Genomic DNA, 21,193 nt, shown 5'->3' on the forward strand with positions numbered 1-21,193 from the left:
AAACAATACTCTGAAAGTGAGAGGCTGGAATAAAATCTGTCAACCAGATAGCCCCATAAAGAGACTGGAGTTGCCATCCTCATATCAGTTAAAACAGACTGAAAAAACTAGTGAGAAAAGACGAAGAAGTTTATTACATATTAATAAAAGATCTTCAGGAGGATACAAGCATTCTAAATATCTAAACACCACTTACAATGACACTCAACTTCATCTAACAAACATTCTTAACTAAAACACATGTATATCCAAACACAGTGAACATTGGAGAGTTTAACATACAACTTTGTCTCTGGATAGATCAACGAGGCAAAATCTCAGCTGAGGATCCTCAGAACCTAACAATTGCATAGACCAAATCCACCTAAAAGACATCTGGAGAATACTCTACCTACCAACACCAGAATATGCATTCTTTTCAGCAGAACATGGAGCATTTTCCAAAATAGATTACATATTAGAGCACAAAGTAAATCTGTGCTGAGAAATAGAGAAATCATTGCCTGCATTCTTTCAGACCACATGGCAAAATACTGGAACTCAAAACCAAGCAGCAATGTAGAAAACCTTTAACTTGTGGAGATTGATCAGCATATTGTTTTTCTATGCTTATGTATTCATATGTTTTTATTGTAATTAATAGAAGGGTTACATTATATTCACCAGATAGAAGGTGCATTACTTCACATATATTGAAACCCCTTGTCATGTCTTGGTCTCCATTTCCCTCCTCCTACCCCCACCTTTCGTCTTGATTTCTTTCCTTCCTATCCCATTTCAAATAATCAAATATGCATATATAATATATATCAGATAACCAGGAGAGATACTGTAACAATATGAGATAACCAAGGGACAGCAAAAGAGATGAGAGATATAGTATATTAAAGACAACAATCACTCATTATATGGCTTTTGTTTCTATATCTTAGAGGTCCTTTCATTTAGCAACAATCCATATGGCCTTATGTATCTAGGTTTTGCTCTATTTTAAGTCTCTGCTAGGAGAGCCCAGGTTTCTACTGATTATGACAAATGAAGGAAACCATTGTGCCTATGTTTCTTTGAGTCTTGCTTACTTCACTTAATATAATTTTTTCTAAGTCTTTCCATTTCCTTACAAATGGAGCCATATCATTCTTTCTGACAGCAGCATAGTATTCCATTGTGTATAAATACCACATCTTGTTGATCCACTCCTCAACTGAGGGACATCTGGATTGGTTACGTATCTTTGCTATAGCAAATAGTGCTGCAATGAACATCATTATGTTAGTGGATTTAGTATGTCCTTGTTTCTGGATGACTGGATAAATGCCACATAATGGATTTGCTGGGTTATAGGGGAGGTCTATGTTTAGTTCTTTGAGGAACTGCCACACTGTTTTCCATAGTAGTTGAATGATTTTGCACTCCCAACAGCAGTGTAGTAGTGATCCCTCCTGGCCACATCCCCTCCAGCAGCTGTTGTTATTAGATTTCATGATCTTGGCCATTCTAACTGGAATGAAGTGGAATCTTAGAGTTTTTTTTGATTTGCATTTCTTTTATGGCCAGAAATGTCGAGCATTTTTTCATTTATATATAGGCCATTCTTATTTCTTGTTCAGAGAAGACTCTTTAAGTCTTTGGCCCACCTTTTAATGGGGTGATTGTTTTTTGGAGATTAGTTTTGGATTGATTCAATTTTTTGAGCTGTTGATATATTTTAGATATGAAGCCTTTGTCTGTTGTATGGTTAGTGAAGAACTTCTTCCACTCTACAGGCTTTCTAGTTAATTTGCTAGCTATGTCCTTTGCCATACAGAAGCTCTGAACTTTAATGCAGTCCCACTTATCCAGCCTTTCTCTGATTTGTTGTGTTTCTTGGTCCTTATTGGGAAAGTTTCGACCTTTGCCTAGGAGACCTAGTGTATCTCTTATTTCTTCTTGTAAAGTTTTCAGTGTATCTTCTTTTACCTCGAGGTCTTTGATCAATTTAGATTTAATCCCATTTCAGGGTGACAAAGAAGGATCCAACTTTAGTTTTCTGCAGGTGCTTAACCAGTTCTACCAGCACCACTTGTTGAAGAGGCTGTCTTTCTTCCATTCTATTTTTTGGCTTCCTTATCAAAGTTTATGTGGCCTTAAGTCTGTGGGTTAATATGTGGGTCCTCAGTTCTATTCCATTGGTTTCAGGCCAGTTTTCTGCCAGTATCAAGCTGTTTTGGTTACTATAGCTTTGTAGTAGAGTCTAAAGTTGGTACTGGGGTTCGTCCTGTGCTGATCTTTCTGCTAAGAAGTGTTTTTGCTATTCAGGATTTAATCAACATATTGTTGTATCTCCAGTGGGTCACTGAAGAGATCAGAAAAGAAATTCATGAGTTTAAAGTGTTTAAGTAAAAGGAGCATTCAAAATACCACCTCCTTTGAGACACAGAAAAGTCATTACTCAGAGAAAAATTTATGGCTCTGAGTGCTTACATTAACAAATTGGAGAAATCTCAAACCAACAATTTAATAATGGTCCTTATCTCATGGAAATGCAGCAACAAACCAAACCCCAAACCAGTAGAAGGAACAAATTATTAAAATTAAAGCAGAATTAAATATATTAGAGTCCAAAAAACCAGAGAAAGAATAAACAAAACAAAAAGGTAGTTATTGGAAAAAGTTAACTAAATTGACAGACACTTACCAAAAAAAAATTAGAGAGCACACTCAAGCAATATTATAGATTAGAATGTAAACATAATTACAGAAGATTCAGAAAGTCAGAAGGGAATTTTTTCCAAAACTTTTTGCCAACACATTTGAGATGGAATTTCTTGCAAACATTAATATGCCCAATCTAATCCATGAAGATGTAGACCAAGTATACAGTTTCATTTCAAGTAATAGCAATAAGAAATGACAATAAGAGATGGGAGCATCCAAGAAAAGCCCACCAACCGGTGGATTCACAGCTGAATTCTCTAAAGCATTCAAACAGAATTCACACCAATACTCCTCAAAATCTTCAAAGAAATTGAAAGTGTAAGTTCACTACCCAAAACATTCTATGAAGACAGTGTTACACTCATCTCCAAACCAGACAGTGACTCATCAAAGAAAACAATAGAAATTTTCTCTGATGAACATCGATGCAGACATAATGTTTTTTTTAATTTTTTTATTTTATTTTTTATTGTAATTAGTAAAAGGGTTACATGATATTTGCCAGATAGAAGGTGCGTTAATTCACATACATTGATACCCTTTCACATGTCTTGGTACCCATTTCCCTCCCCCACCCCACCCCCCACCTGTCTTGGTTTTCCCCCCTTCCCTATAAAATTTCAAATATCCAAATACAAATAAATTCAATATATTAGATAACAAAGTGAGATACTATACCAATATGAGATAACAAGGGACAGCAAAGGAGATGAGAGACAACATAGTACATTAAGGACAACAATCATTCATTATATGGCTTTTGTTTCACTATCCTGGAGGTCCTTTTAATTAGCTTCACATTATATGGCCTTATGTATCAAGATTTTGCTCTATTGCAAATCTCTGCTAGTAGGGCCCAAGGTTTCTACTGATTATGACGAATGAGGGAAACCATTGAGCCTAAGTTCCTTTGAGTCTGGCTTACTTCACTTAATATGATTTTTTCTAAGTCTTTCCATTTCCTAACAAATGGGACGATGTCATTCTTTCTGACAGCAGCATAGAATTCCATTGTGTACAAATACCACAACTTGTTGATCCACTCATCAACTGAGGGACATCTAGGTTGGTTCCATATCTTTGCTATGGTGAATAGTGCTGCAATGAACATTGTTGTGCTAGTGGGTTTAGTATGTCCTTGTTTCTGGGTGGTTGGGTAAATGCCAAGTAGTGGAATTGCTGGGTCATAGGGGAGTTCTATGTTTAGCCTTCTGAGGCACTGCCGCACTGCTTTCCATAGTGGTTGGACGAGTTTGCACTCCCACCAACAGTGTAGTAGTGATCCCTCCTGGCCACATCCCCTCCAGCATCTGTTTTTTTTTTATTTTTTAATTTTTTTAATTTTTTTTAATTTTTTATTTTTTATTGTAATTAGTAAAAGGGTTACATGATATTTGCCAGATAGAAGGTGCGTTAATTCACATACATTGATACCCTTTCACATGTCTTGGTACCCATTTCCCTCCCCCCCCACACCCCCCACCCGTCTTGGTTTTCCCCCTTCCCTATCAAATTTCAAATATCCAAATACAAATAAATTCAATATATTAGATAACAAAGTGAGATACTATACCAATATGAGATAACAAGGGACAGCAAAGGAGATGAGAGACAACATAGTACATTAAGGACAACAATCATTCATTATATGGCTTTTGTTTCACTATCCTGGAGGTCCTTTTAATTAGCTTCACATTATATGTCCTTATGTATCAAGATTTTGCTCTATTGCAAATCTCTGCTAGTAGAGCCCAAGGTTTCTACTGATTATGACAAATGAGGGAAACCATTGAGCCTAAGTTCCTTTGAGTCTGGCTTACTTCACTTAATATGACTTTTTCTAAGTCTTTCCAGTTCCTAACAAATGGGGCGATGTCATTCTTTCTGACAGCAGCATAGAATTCCATTGTGTACAAATACCACAACTTGTTGATCCACTCATCAACTGAGGGACATCTAGGTTGGTTCCATGTCTTTGCTATGGTGAATAGTGCTGCAATGAACATTGTTGTGCTAGTGGGTTTAGTATGTCCTTGTTTCTGGATGGTTGGGTAAATGCCAAGTAGTGGAATTTCTGGGTCATAGGGGAGTTCTAAGACATAATGTTTTATTACATAGATTGATATGTATCTGTAACAAACTGCCTAATTTTAATTATGTTCTAAAATCTAAGTGCCAGTGCCATGTATAACAAACAACTTGAGCCAGAAGAGTAACAAAGGCTATGGACAAATTTCCTTCCCCACAGATCAATGGTCTGAGAACTTTTCTTCTGTAATATATTTTGAAGACATGGATAATAATTCTAATTTTATTCTGATGGCTCACGAATGCAATCCTAACTTATCAGAAGGCTGATATCTGAGTATTGAGTTTTGAAGTTAGCCTAACAAAAAAATATGTGTTACTTTTATTTCCAGTTAACCAGGTAACTGGAAGTGGAGATGTGGATCATATATGAGAGTGCTAGTCTTAAGCAAAAAGCTCAAGAACAGTCTCTAGGTCTCTCTCTCTCTCTCTCTCTCTCTCTCTCTCTCTCTCTCTCTCTCTCTCTCTCCCTCCCTCCCTCCCTCCCTCCCTCCCTCCCTCTCTCTCTCTCTCTCTCTCTCTCTCTCTCTCTCTCTCTCTCTCTCTCTCTCTCTCTCTCTCTCTCTCTGTGTGTGTGTGTGTGTGTGTGTCTTCCTCTCCTTCTCCCTCTCCCTCGCCCTCTCTCTCTCTCATTGTAGACATATGTAGACAAGCGAAACCTGAGTTAACTGCTCACTGTAGGGAGTCAAGATGCCTGGGATGGGAATTACTCTCTTCCTTACTATAGAGGACATATGTTCTTACTTTTTTTTTTGCCAGTCTTGGGCCTAAGCTCAGGATCTGAGCACTGTCCTTGGGCTTTCTCAAGGCTAGAGCTTTACCACTTGAGCCTCAGCACCACTTCTGGCTTTTTTCTATGTATGTGGTACCGAGGAATCGAACCCAGGTCTTCGTGCATGCTAGGCAAGCACTCTATCACTAGGCCAAACTCCCGGCCCATGTTCTTACTTTTTATGTCACAGGTATGTTTATTATCTGGCTTTCATTTTCAGTAGTCCTTTGAAATCAAGGCTTGGACACAATCCCTGAGATTTTTGCTCAAGGATAGAGCTCTATCATTTAAGTCATAGCTCAATCTCTTGTACTTTTGGTTTTCAGTGATGATAAGATATTCAGAGACATCTTTGCCCAAGGTGGCTTAAATCATGATCATCAGATTTCAGCCTTTTGAGTAGATAAGACTACAAGCATGAAGCCCCAATGCCTGCCTCAACTTGTTTTTCTTATACCCAGTTAGCTTATTTTCATTTACCCAGTTTAGCTTATTTCCTTCTCTTAGTTACACAAACTATGATTGAATAGATTTATTAGTGCATTAAGATAGACACATTAATTGCTGCATTTTCAGCCTGTGAAATTTTGCCAGCTTCCTACAGAGAGGAAAAGCAGTATGGACTAGTTTAGCAAAAACTTTGACTTGAGATAGCAATATTTTCTTTTTCTTTTTGAGGTTAGCATCTTTTTTCTTTTTCCATATATTTTTTATTGTATTAATAGAAGGGTTACATTATAGTCACCAGATAGAGGGTGCATTACTTCATATACACTGATACCCTTTCTCATATCTTGGTCCCCATTTCTCTCCCCCACCCCCACCCCCAACTTGTTTTCCCCCTTCCCTATCCGATTTCAAATAACCAAATATGCATATATCCAATATATCAGATAACATGATGAAATATTGTAACAATATGAGATAGCCAAGGGACAGCAAAATTGATGAGAGATAACATAGTACATTAAGGACAACAATCATTCATTATATGGCTTTTGTTTCAATATCCTGGAGATCCTTTCTATTGCTTCTCACTATGTGGCCTGGGTCTTTAACTTAGGGCCCGGGCACAGTCCTTGGGTTTTTCTTCAAGGCTAGTGCTATATCACATGACACATGACCCGCAGCACCACTTCTGGCTTTTTCTGTGTATATGACACTGGGGAATCCAAACTTGGGCTTTGTGCATGCTAGACATGCACTCTACCATGAGGCCATGCTCCTGGCCCCTTTATGAATTTTTCTACTGAACACATTCTAGTAAAAATAATGAAGTATCTCTACTGGCTACTGTTTTTTCTTTTTGTTTTTTTGTCTATTGGTAATTTTCAATTTTGGTTTGGCTGAATTAAATTAAGAAGCTTATTTATTTTTCTTCTTTTATTTTTTACTTTTTTATTGTTGGGGTACAGTTACAGGCACATTACTTCTCACACATTGATATCCCTCCTCATGTTTTTGTCCCCATATCCCCCCTCCCAATCATCTTGGTTTCCCCCTTTCCCTTTCCTATTTCAAATAATCAAATAAATGTATATACAATATACAAAGTCAGATACAGTAACAATATGGGATGCACATCCTGATATTTCCTGTTTGGTTTTAAACTTGGGAGAATAGGAGAATTACACTGGCATTCCAATTAATGAGTCCCGACTTAACAAATTCAAAGAATCTCAGACTACTTTGTTTTGCTTTTAAAAACAAACCTAATTGAAAAGTAGTATTTCATTTTAAAGTTCCATTTTTAGCACTGAGTATTGTACATGCTAAATTATACTGAATCCAAATAATATTACACAAAGAGATTAACATTTTTTGCCTTTTGAACTCTCCTATAAAGGATTTTCTAATTTTTAATACCTCTCAAGTGGAGATTCTAAGAATGCCAGTTACATTACCCACATTGTTACTAGGTATTAGTGACCATTTCTAATATTATGAAAGAAGGAAACAGAAACATTTCCCAGAAATGGATTTAGATACCCATCTAACTAATTGGATTGTGTCATTGATGCTGGTCTGTAAGGCTCGATGTACTGCAACTTTTCTGCCAACTCATCCTCACCCTTGATTTTTTAAATTATTTTTATTGTGATTAATAGAAGGGTTACATTATATTCACCAGATAGAAGGTGCATAACTTCACAAACATTGATACCCTTTCTCATGACATGGTCCCCATTTCCCTCCCACCCTCTCCCAGTTATCTTGATTTCCCCCGTTCCCTATCCAATTTCAAATAACCAATTAAGCCCATATAAAATATATCAGATAACAAGGTGAAAAATTATAACAATATGAGATACTCAAAGGATGGCAAAAGAGATGAGTACATAGTACATTAAGGACAACAATCACTCATTATATGGCTTTTGTTTCCTTATCCTGGAGGTCCTTACATTTAATGTTGTACTGTTTGGCTTAATGTCTCTAGATTTTGTTCTATTGTAAATCTCTGCTAGGAGAGCCCAAGGTTTTTACTGATTATGACCAATGAGGGAGATATTTGGCCTATGTTCCTTTGAGTCTGGCTTACTTCACTTAATATGATTTTTTCCTAAGCCTTTCCATTTCCTTACAAATGGGGAAATGTGGTTCTTTCTGACAGCAGCATAGAATTCCATTGTGTATAAATACCACATCTTGTTGATCTACTCATCCACTGAGGGACATCTGGGTTGGTTCCATATCTTTGCTATCTCACCCTTGATTTTGTATCTTGGGTGTCATTTTTGGAAATCAAAGACTGTTGATGGGCTCCTGTCTCAAAGTCCTGGAGCAAAAAATGCTTTTAACCGTAAGCTTACAAAAGAAAAACCACATGGTGGGATGGTTAACAAAACTAATAAAAGTTGTTATATTTAAGCTAGACAAACCTATCTAGGAGAATAATCAAGAAGGAGAACTTTGCTGAGGCTAACCAACAGGGCACATCGGCAATTCATAGAATGACTTATTCCTCACTTCTAGCTTTAGGCATAGGAAAAAACCTCCAAGCAAACACACACTGAAATTCTGAAGAACAATGTGCGCATTATCAAATTTTCTACTAATTTCAAATTATCCAAAGTAGTCAAACAATCAAGTTTTTCAAAATTCCATTAGGTAATTTTTATGATGCAATTGATTTTCAAGCAACACAAATAACATAATCATTTTTGTCACTTTTACAAAAGAAAAATTTAAAGACATGTATGAAGAGAAATGACTAAGAAAACAGTCTGAAAAAGTCTTGGACCTTCACCATATGTGCAAGAGTTGGTGGTAGGTAAGCTATCAAATAAATATTTTCTACATGATAATATGAAAATAATAATTTAGAATGTAACATAGGTAAAACCATGAGAAATGGTAAAGCTGTAAGAAATATCACATCTGCCAATAAACATAAAACTTCTCCACGAACCAGCAATCCCACTTCTTGGCTTCTGTCCAATTGACCACAAACCAGGCTACATTGAAGGCCATGTTAACTGAAGCATTGTTTAATTGTTAATTTTTTATTCTTCATTTCATTTGTTTCCTTTTTTCTAATTGTATTTCATTTCTTTGTTTCTTTCTCCATCACTGCTGTTCTTTCAAATTCTAGATGCAAAGCAAGGTGACTACTACTATTTTTCTATTGTCAACCATGATTAATATATGTAACTTTAACTTCTCTATATATCACACTGATAATAAATAAAAATTAAAAAATGGAATGTCTAACCCTAGGAATATACATTTTTAAATAAAATTCCAAGATTGCATCATGAATTCACAATGGGATTTGCAGTGAGAATGTAAAATTTTATGAAAGGCTCAATCCATGAACCTTTCATTTTTCATACCACCATTCAGAGGGTTGTAGATCCACAGTTTTTGCCATGGAAGTTAATCCTTCCAAATTAAAAAAAAAGACTCTCTCCTTGGTAAACTTGGGTTACTTTTGTTTCTGAGCTTAACTGCATAATGGTTGCTTGACCAAATATTTTTTGAAATGACCATTTCTGAAAAATTAGAAAGTATATAATGCTGTGAGTATTGTGGCCTAGGCCAACTATGAAATGTTTTTTCATCACACAGCAGAGCCAGCAATGAGAAATAGGGTCAGAATGGTGACTTCTCCTGCACAGTTAATACTTTCCATGCTGAATGGAATACAGCATGAAGAAAGATTTTTCTTAAGGAGTTTTACAGGAAATTAGGCTAAGTATTTTCAAAATTTTTTTACAAGAGTCTATGAGAAAGTATAGGTATTTAAATAATTAGTAGACATACCATGGCTCTGAGATGTAAATCTCAGTCTTCCAGCGAAAAGTCTGAACTCCGCTCTCTTTTCCCATATGATAAATTATCCCATGGGACTTTAGGAACTACTGTGTTGCAGTCCAAAAATGGCCCAGTGAGCTAAGTGTGTGAAAGATTTGAAAATATATGAAAAAGTTCTAGAAGGCTACAAGTTGTTTCAGGTGTGAAGTAGCATGCCAGCACATCCCTGAGAAGATTGAGAATATGATGCTGAAAGGCCTAAACACATATAGACCAAATCCCCATTTAATCTTATTTCTGTGTTTGGGCCCCCTGAGCCTTTAATTTTTACATTTTTTTTAGGTACAGACCTTTCCATCTGGCAATGATGGGCCCTGAGGGAATGTGAGGCTGGACAAAGGTCCCAGTGTGTGAGTTCCCATCAAAGCCACAGAGTCCATCATGAGTCAAGCTACACCCAGCCAGGTAAGTCATGCAGGCTGACCAGCACTCTGAGGACAGGACAATAGGTGGTTGGGCCTGCTGAGGGCCCCGGGAAACTCCCACACCCCAGACCCTTGGCTGGGGGGCCTGCCCCTAGAAGCAGCACAGGAAAACCAACCATCTGCCCAGCACGCTGGGACTGAAGTTCGCAGATGCATCCCACGGCCCACTGTGGGGCCACTGGTTTGGCTGAGAGCTAGTCATGCAGCAGCACACAGCCTCTGGGAAGAAGCTGAACACCTGCAAAAACTGCAAACTCTGACCTAGTCAGCAGAGGAATCAATTTGGCCGAGAACCACAGGTATTCACATATTCCCAGAACCACCAGTCCCAATCCAAGTAAAGACCGCTACCTACTGACCACAGAGTGAACTACAACAACAGTTCTCAATGCCAAGGAGAGCGCAAAGAAGAATTACGACATACATAAATAATCAAAGTCCCACGCAAAGCCCAAAAGGTAACAAGAGCAAAGGGATGAGAGAGATGTCACCATTCCACGAAATGACACCTGAAGAGACACGAAACATGACCCTATTCAAGGAGATGATTGTGAAGAGACTAAAGAGATTAAATCAGAGCTCCAAAAACAATTCCAGGAACATAGGCAGGAAATCACCAAAGAGCTCCTCAAATTCAAAAGAGAAATGGAAGAAAAGATTAATACCCTCAGAGCAGACATGATCAGCTCAGTGTCCACACTTCAAGCAAAAATGGAGGCATTAAACAGCAGATTGACAGAGATGGAGAACAGAACATTAGATGGAAGATAAAACACAAGAGCTGGAACAGAAAATCGCTACCTTGGAAAAATCAGTTAGAATCTACCAGAGAGAGCTCCAGGAACTGGCAGATGCAGCAAAGAAGTGTAATCTTCGTATAATAGGGATTGAAGAGGGGGCAGAACTCCAGGACAAATGTATGCAACCTTTATTCACCAAAATCATAGCAGAGAACTTCCCGAACTTCAAAAGGGAAAATATTCACATTATTGAAGGTTTCAGGACCCCAAAGAGGCAAGATCCTAGAAGGAACTCATCTAGACATACCATAGTAAAGACACTAGACCCGAATACCAAGGAATTGCTCTTAAATTCTGTAAAAACAAAGAAGGAGCTATACTATAATGGGAAGAAAATTTGAATTACAGCAGATCTCTCCATGCAAACCCTAAATGCAAGAAAAGCTTGGAAAAACATCCTTGACGTCCTGATGACCAACAAATGCCAACCCAGACTGATATATCCAGCAAAACTAGCATTTACATTTGAGGGCGAAACAAGAATATTTCACTACAAAGAGAAGCTTTATGAATACGTGCACACTAAACCAGTGTTACAAAGAATACTAATTAATCGAGAACAAATTGTAGAACATCAAGAACCCCCATCAAGAAGCAAACATCTATAATTCACTAAACACAAAAGGAGAAAAAAGAGAGAAAGAAACTTACAGGTAAAAATAAATCACGACAATGGACACTGACCACTTCTCCATAAACTCCCTAATTGTGAACAGGCTGAACAATCCAATCAAAAGTCAGAGAGCAGCAGAGTGGATTAAGAAAAGCCACCCATCCATATGTTGCCTCCAAGAGACCCACCTCACTGCCAAAGACGGAAACAAATTCCAAGTGAAAGGATGGAAATGAATTTTCCACTCCAATGCACCATGCAAAAAAGCAAGAGCAGCAATCTTAATCTCTGACAAAATTAACTTCTCAGTAAAATCAGTACATAAAGACTGAGGCGGCCATTACATATTTGTAAAGGGTACAATCCATACCCATAATATTACAGTTATAAACATTTACTCCCCCAACACGGGAGCACCCAAATTCGTCAAACAAACTTTTAGAATTACAGAACAAATAGACTCAAACACAGTCATAGTGGGAGACCTCAATACAACACTCTCAACAAATGAGAGGTCAACTCAACAAAAGTTAAGCAAAGACACCATCGACTTAAATGACACCATAGCCCAGTTGGGCTTAACAGATATACACAGAGTCTTCCACCCAATGGCAAAACTTTTTACATTTTTCTCAGTAGCATATGGAGCCCACTCCAAAATAGATCATATAATAGTTCATACTTAAGCAGATACAAGAGGACTGATATAATCCCATGCATTCTATCAGACCACAGTGGAGTCAGACTAATTCTGAACAATGCAAAGTCAAAAAACATTCAATTACATGGAAACTGAACAACACACTTCTGAATAACCCCTGGGTAACAGATCAGATCAGAAATGAAATTAAAAACTTCCTTGAATGTAATGACAATCAATAAACATCACAAAGGAACTTATGGGACACATCAAAGGCAGTTCTAAGAGGCAAATTTATCGCACTGGGAGCGCATATTAAAAAGACAGAAGAAGAGCACGTAAATTACCTTAAAAAAACTGAAACACCTAGAGGAACAAGAAAAAGTTAATTCTAAAACAGCTAGAAGGACAGAAATAACAAAAATAAAATCAGAAATTTCAGAGATTGAAATAAGATCTACTATATACAAAATTGATAAATCAAAAAGTTGGTTCTTTGAAAGAGTCAACAAAATAGACAGACCCTTGGCAAGATTAATCAAAAAAAGGAAAGGGGAGACTCAAATAAACAAGATTAGTGACCCCATGGGAACAATTACTACTGATTCCCAAGAAATCCAGTCCATAATGAATAAGGACTACCAGGGCTTATATTCAAAGAAACAAGAAAATCTAGTAGAAATGGATGATTTTTAAATAAATATAGGCTACCCACACTGAACAACGATGAGGTAAACAAATTGAACAGACCAATTTCTTACAACGAAATTGTGGAAGCAACCAAAAAAAGCCCAGGTCTAGATGGATTCACTGCGGAATTCTACAAGACATTTAAAGATGATATAACACCTATACTCTTGAAACTTTTCCGAGAAATAGAAACAGAAGGAGCAATGCCAAACTCATTTTATGATGCTAATATTACTCTCATCCCCAAACCAGGGAAAGACCCAACAAAAAAAGAAAACTACAGACCTATCTCTCTAATGAACACAGATGCAAAACTCCTCAATAAAATATTAGCCAACAGAATCCAGAAACAAATTTAAAAAATCATACACTATGATCAAGTGGGCTTCATCCCACAAATGCAAGGCTGGTTTAACATTTGCAAGTCAATAAATGTAATACATCATATCAATAGAGTTAAGGATAAGAATCATATGATAATTTCTCTGGATGCGGAGAAGGCATTTGACAAAATACAACATCCATTCATGTTGAAAGCACTAGAAAAAATAGGAATAAGAGGTACATTCCTCAAAATAGTGAAAGCCATATATGAAAAACCTACATTCACCTTAAAATCAGGAACTAGACAGGGATGCCCACTCTCTCCACTTCTCTTCAATATAGTGCCCTTAGCCAGAACAATAAGGCAAGAAAAGGACATCAAAGGGATCCACATAAGGAAAGAAGAAATTAAAGTTTCCTTATTCACAGATGACATGATCCTCTACTTGAGTGACCCAAAAAACTCCACTCCCAAACTTCTAGAATTAATAAGCCACTTTAGCAAAGTGGCAGGATACAAAATCAACCTTCAGAAGTCAGTAGCCTTCATACACCAAAAAACAGAAGGCCAAATCAAGAAAATGATCCCATTCGCAATAGCCCCCAAAAGAATAAAATATTTAGGAATATACTTAACCAAAGATGTAAAAGAATTATTCAATGAAAATTATAAAAGCCTAATGAAAGAAATTAAAGAGGACACTAGGAAATGGAAAGACATCCCATGCTCATGGCTAGGGACAACCACCATAGTGAAAATGCCTACACTGCCAAAATTGATATAAAATTCAATCAAAATCCCAAAGACATTCTTTACAGAAATTGAAGATACAATCCAAAGATTCATATGGAACAAGAAAAGACCTAGAATAGCCAAAACAATTCTAGGGAAAAAGAGCAATGCTGGTGGTATTACAATATCAGACTTCAAACTCTACTATAGAGCCATAATAACAAAAACTGCTTGGTATTGCCACAAAAACAGACCAGATCATCAGTGGAACAGAATAGAAGAGCCAGAAATAGAACCATATACCTATAGGCAACTTGTATTTGACAAAGGAGCCAAAGATATACAGTGGAACAAACACAGTCTGTTCAATTATTGGTGCTGGCAAAACTGGGCAGCCACATGCAGAAAACTAAAAATTGACCCTAGCCTTTCGCCATGCACAAGCATTAACTCAAAGTGGATCAAAGACCTCAACGTCCAACCGAAAACTGTGTAACTGCTACATGATAAAGTAGGAGAGACACTGGAACTCATAGGCAGAGGCAAAAGATTCCTGAACAGAATCCCAGGGTCACAACAGATTGGAGAGAGACTCGATAAATGGGACTACTGTGGGGAGCCAGAGTGGAATCAAACTGTACCTTGACTTGCATCAGACGATGGCTTTATTGTCTTATTGCTTTCTGGCCCTATTCTATGTAAATGACCTGAGAATTACCATATGAATGTAACATCTGGAGGTTCCCTGGGTGAGGAGGAGGGAAGAAGGGGGAGTGGAAAATAAACGCGGCAGTCTCGGCAGTCTTTGCCTGGACTGCGGACATCCCGGACCCGGTGTGTCTGTCTCTCTTCTTTTTCTTCCTAGTCCTTGTCCCCTATTTCAGGAACCCCAACCTGCGAACCCTGGTTTGCTGCCGGTTGGCCCTGGCAGACTACCTAAAAATAAAAATTTCTGTACATATAAAAACATAGTTGCAAAAGTAGAGAGACAGCAAACCAACTGGGAAAAAATATTCACCAACAATCCATCTGACAAATGCTTAATATCTATTGTTTACAAGGAACTCAAGAAACTAATCCCCTCCCAAACCCAATAAACCATTCACTAAATGGGCAAGGGAACTAAAGCGAGACATATCAGAAGAAGAGATTAAAATGGCAGAAAAGCATATGAGAAAATATTCATCATCTATGGTCATAAAGGAAATGCAAATAAAAACAACCCTAAGATACCACCTTACCCCAACAAGAATGGCCAAAATTTTGAACTCAGACAATGACAGTAGCTTCCGAGGTTGTGGAGAAAAAGGAACCCTACTACACTGCTGATGGGAATGCAGACTAGTGCATCCACTCTGGAAAGCAGTGTGGACGTTTCTTAAAGAACTGAAAATAAACCTTCCTTATGATCCTACCATACCACTTCTGGGCATCTATTCTGAACATCATGACCCAGGATATTATAAAGACACCTGCTCAGCTATGTTCATCTCTGCACTATTCACAATAGCCAGGCGATGGAAACAATACAGATGCCCTACTGCAGATGAATGGATACAGAAAATGTGGTATATATACACAATGGAATTCTACATAGCCAACAGACAAGATAAAATAATGGCATTCTCAGGGAAGTGGATGAATCTAGAGCGAATCATGTTGAGTGAGACAAGTCAAAACCTAAGGAACAAAAGGCGTATGGTATCCTTGATATGTGGCTATTAAATCCAAAGAGTATAAGAGTGAGGACTCAATAACTGCATACCCAACGCTATGGACATGGTTAATGGAAATATAAATATAACTATATAGACAAAATCCTATGACTCTATAGACATAATGTTTTATTTTATAAATTAATATGTTTCTATGACACATAAACCCTTAGCCTAATTTTGATTAAGTTCTAAATACTAAGTCCCAGTGATTGTAAATAGAGATTCCCAACTTGAACACTTGTTTGTTAAACTTGTCATTTAAAATATGATGTAAAAAACAATGTTAATAAATTCTCTAATAAAAAAAAGCAGAAGGCAAAAAAATAGAAGAACTCCTCAGCAGTAGGGCATATTGATGTTTTCCTTGACTGTTTATGGCAGAATGTGTTGGTGAGGGCATTGACTGACAACCATATAGTTACATCACATATGTCCATAGGAAAAGCAGTGGCCACCATTTTCATGCACACAGACAAATCCAGACTTTTCAATTTCATCCATTCAAAGCACAGACACTGATTTATGAATTATATTATAACTCAGTAGCACTGTATGACTTCCAAAGTCCAGAATAATTCCTGCAAATGTGGCAATTCATTGTGCAGATGAGGAATCACTTGGAATCACCTTTCACCTTTGCATTTTTTAGATAGCATGGGAGATGGATTTGTATTTATATGTGATGACACTTCAAACAAGACAGCTTTTATACTTAAAGCACACAATAATGAAATTTCTAATGTTGACCTGAATAGTTAAATCAAAGGACTATCTTGTGACTGCTTCAGCAGACAAATACATGAAGATCACAGACCTCTTAGGAGGTCAAGTCTTATGCATTCCAGGAGCATGTAATGAAGGTCATAGAATTTTCTTACCTTGAAGCTATCCTAACAATGTCTCATCTGTACCTAGAGCTGAACTGAGGACCAGAAATAAAATTCATTTTCTACTGCCTGGTGTGTATTTGTGGGGGAACATACTGATAATACAGAGCTTGTCTTTGTTGCTGCCATTACCTGGGTAGTATCTAGAGTACTTGTTGGATTTCCTGTCCAAAAAAGAACAGTCTCATCACATAGTAACTGAGAAGCATAAAGAAAGATATAAAGGGCCTAGGGTTCATATATCACTATAAAAGTGATATCTGTGATTTAGAGCATGCTTTGAAAGCATCAATTAGGGTTCTTCCTCATAGCCCTTCAACATTTGAGCAAGACACAACATATGATGACATGAATTCAAGGAAGTTTCATAGTGTTGGCCAGAAAGACTTACTCTTTCACCATTATCCATTATCTTTAAAAGCTCCACTTTCCTCAATAGTTCAATAGGTTGAATGTCTAGGCTATAGTATAGGAGTTATGTGGAAATTTTATTTTGGAATCTATAGCAGAATTTAATGCACTGATTAGATCTAGGTATGAAGTATTATTCTTGACAGTTGAATTATTTCACATCAATGAAGATTTGGGATTTCTAGATAAAAATCTAAGTAGCTACTGATATCTTTCTTCCTTTCTTTTTCTCAGATACCTCATTCAGTTTGCAGTGAGAGTTGTGAATCTGGATTCAGGAAATCGCCTCAGGAGGGAAAGGCTGCCTATTGTTTTGATTGCATCCCTTGCCCAGAGAATGAAATTGCTAATGTGACAGGTAAGCAACTGTCCTATGTAGTCATTCTCCATCTCTCCACACTTTTCTTAATTCATCTATCTTGATATAACAGTTCCAAATTACAATGGTAGGAAAAAATATTTCTTTCCTTATGATATTTCTTCTTCGTGTGTGTGTGTGTGTGTGTGTGTGTGTGTGTGTGTGTGTGTGTGTGTGTATGTTGACAGTGTGTGTCTTGTGCCTGGGCACTGTCCCTAATCTTTTTTACGCAAGGTTAATATTCTAACACTTGAGGCACAATTCTACTTATAGCCCTTTTGGTAGTTAATTGGAAATAATTCTCACAGAATTTCTTGTCCCACTGAATTCAAACTGATATCTTGATAACAGCTCCCTAAGTTTCCATGATGAGGCATAAGCCACTGGCACTTGGGAAAACTGCTTTTTATAATAACACAAACTGTGGGGTTTGAATACATAGGTGTTTATTTTGAGAAATTCTCTCCTCTCTAGTCAGCAAGGTGAGTTGAGCCTCTATGAAAAATAATGTGAAGTATTATTTAGGATAGTATCACCATGTTTTTCTAAATTAGGTTTCAACTACAGTAAAACCAATAAAATTTTATTTGCACTGCTTACAACTGCTGTTTCAACAGAGCAAGTGATCAGAAAGCTGAGTTTACTTAACAAAGTACATACAAGTGTTATGCATACCTATCATGACTACAGAGCTTTAAAGAGTTCTTTGATTCTTGTTCTCCAGTACTTGAGGTAAAAAATATAAGGTGCTAAGTTCAAGGGAGGGCTAAAAAGCTTCTATTAATATTAGCCAAAAACATAGGAAAGTATAAGTTTTATTGTCCATAATTTTGAATGGTGTTCACTGAATTGTGTATACAGTAAAGAGCATTAATATTGTAGCATCATAAATTGTAATAATTATTGTTAACATATTAGAAATTACAAAACTATCACAATATCACTATGTATGATAATAACTAAAGGTAAAAAGCAGTTGCATTCAGAATGTAAATATAGAGCATGTTATCTCTCTCCCTTTGACAGCACCCAAACTGTGACAGAGTGTTTCCCTGCCTTTCTGCTTGTCCATGTGCTTGTCTGCTTGCTTTCTTGCTTATTTATTCACTTAATAAAGATCCAGGGAAAGGTTTCTTAACACTGAAAAATAGAACACAGGAATGAAGGTGAATTATAGTGGTAGAGAGACATAGAAATAGAATAGTAGATATTTCTTGAAGTATCTGAGAATTCTTGCTTTTATCATCATAAATACTGCCATGTTAAATTTACCTCTAAATGGTGATTGCCAAATTTCCTTTGAAGAAAGGAAAATACGGAACACAGACAAATGATAATACATGCTCCTCACTGGATATGGAGCATTGAGTGAGGTGTCCAGATAATCAATATGCCAACCCAGAGAGAAACCATTGCCTCCTAAAATTTGTAAGTTTCCTGGCTAATGGAGAAACCTTGGGGATGGCCCTGGGCTGTATGGCTGGTTGCTTCTCTATTCTCACTTCTATTGTTCTAAGTGTTTTACTGAAACACCACAAAATTCCAATCATTAAGGCCAATAACCGGGCTCTCAGCTACATCCTGCTTATCTCCCTTATCTTCTGTTTCCTCTGCTCCCCGCTGTTTATTGGCTGTCCCAACCCACTCACCTGCATCCTGCAGCAGATCACATTTGGAATTGTGTTCAACTTAGCAATTTCCACAGTGCTGGCAAAAACTATGATTGTGGTCCTAGCATTCAAGGTCACTTCTCCAGGAAAAAGAATAAAGTGGCTGTTGTTATCAGGGGCTCTAAATTTCATTATTTCCCTCTGCATCCTTATCCAGGTGACAATCTGTGGATTCTGAGTCACAACCTCTCCTCCCTGCATTGACACAGATGCACACTATGAATATGGCCACATCCTCATCGTGTGCAATGAAGGTTCCTTCACTGTTTTCTATTGTGTTCTGGGGTACGTTGGCTCCCTGGCCCTGGCCAACTTCAATGTGGCTTTCCTTGCCAGGAACTTACCTGATGATTTTAAGGAAGCCAACTTCCTAACATTCAGCTTGCTGGTGTTCTGCAATGTCTGGGCTACTTTTCTGCCAGGATATCATAGCACCAGGGGAAAATCATGGTAGCTGTGAAGATATTCTCTATCTTGGCTTCCAGTGCAGGGCTCCTAGGCTGCATCTTTGCCCCCAAGTGTTACACATCATGTTAAGACCAGAAAGAAACTCTGTCCATGGCTTCAGATATAAAACACATACTAGCGGAACAAAGCCTTCCCTACATGACTAATGTGAATGGTCATATTATAGAAGATCTGAACTTAATCCTCATTTCTTTCCTAGTATTATATTAGTTTATACTGTGGAAATTACTTCAATGAATATTTATGTATAACTCATTTATATGATTTTTTATTCCTCTATTACTTCTATAGGGAAACTACAGTAATAGCTGGCTGTATTTGATTATAAATTTGAATATTTTTGATTCTTATCATCTCAACTTAATGCTATTATCTGCATGTTTTACATCTTTTTACTGTTGCCTTGTTTTCTATCTTTGGTTTCGCTTTCACTTTATAAATTGTTATATATGAACTTCCTTTCTGTATATCTTCTTTTCTTCTTAATGATGTTTTATATTTAATTTTGCTCATCTAGTAAGTTTTATTCAATAGCTGCATGTTTCTAGTCACACTTCTGGCTTTTGCAATATTCATGAATTTGTTTTGCTACATCTCTCTCTTCCATTCTCTGTCCCTCATCATATCCTCTCACCCTCATTCATATTCCTTCTTCCTGCTCTGCTTCCCCCATAGAGAATACAGCAGTAGAGATCAGGTGTTTGATATTTGGTCACCAGTCACCTTTCTGCAGGGACTTGAACCCTGTTACCTCATTAACATCAGTACAGATCTTTTCTGCAAAAAAAATGCTCTAGTTCCCAGGAAAGACCAAAACATAACACAAAATCAAGCATTTGGAAATCACATTACACACCAGAAGGCAGAACTTCAAATGTGTCCTTGTCTCAGACTGTGCAATCACAGACATTCTCAAGTGGAACGAATTACAATTGGATCAACTCTCAGAAAGCAAAATAAAATAGCTGATGGTTCAACATATGCAAGTCAATTAATATAATTCAACACATCCATACGAGCAAAAACAATCATCACATGATTTTCTCAAAAGATGCAGAAAAGGCACTTGACAAGATCCAACACCCCTTTATGCTAAAAGCTCTAGAGTCATGGAACATTTCTCAGTATAATAAAGGCTATGTATGACAAACCCACAGCATTATACTTAATGGCAAGAAGCTAAAGCCATTCCCTTAAAATCAGGAAGGAGACAAGGATGCCCACTCTCTTCACTCTTCTTTAACATAGTATTAGGATTCCTAGCCAGAACAAAAAGGCGAGAAGCAAGCATAAAGTGGATCCAAATAGGGAAAGTAGAAGTGGAACTTTCCCTCTTTTCAGATAACATGATTCTGTATTTAAAGAACCTAACAGACTCGACCCCCAAGCTGCATGAGATGATTCCAAACTTTGGCAAGGTAGCAGGGTATAAAATTCACCCTCAAAAATCAACTGCCTTCGACTATGCCAACAGTGAAAGGAACAAGGCAACAATCAGGAAAGCAACTCCTTTTGCAGTAGCCTCAAAGAAAATAAAGTACCTAGGAATTAACTTAACTAAGAATGTAAATGGCCTTTTTGA

The 21,193-nt window shown here is 37.3% G+C and overlaps 1 protein-coding gene across 1 annotated transcript in view; it reads left to right on the top strand.

Moving 5' to 3' along the window:
• Positions 1-21,193, top strand: part of LOC150042144 (vomeronasal type-2 receptor 116-like) — a 75,581-nt gene that overhangs the window by 41,077 nt on the left and 13,311 nt on the right. Inside the window, exons 4-5 of the mRNA XM_090325222.1 lie at positions 17,350-17,473; positions 19,353-19,428. Of these exons, the coding sequence (XP_090181348.1) occupies positions 17,350-17,473; positions 19,353-19,428 (200 nt within the window). The remainder of the gene's footprint in view (positions 1-17,349; positions 17,474-19,352; positions 19,429-21,193) is intronic.

Source organism: Megascapheus bottae, chromosome 37, assembly GCF_031878675.1.
Source record: "Megascapheus bottae isolate mThoBot1 chromosome 37, mThoBot2.hap1, whole genome shotgun sequence".
Lineage (NCBI taxonomy): Eukaryota > Metazoa > Chordata > Mammalia > Rodentia > Geomyidae > Megascapheus > Megascapheus bottae.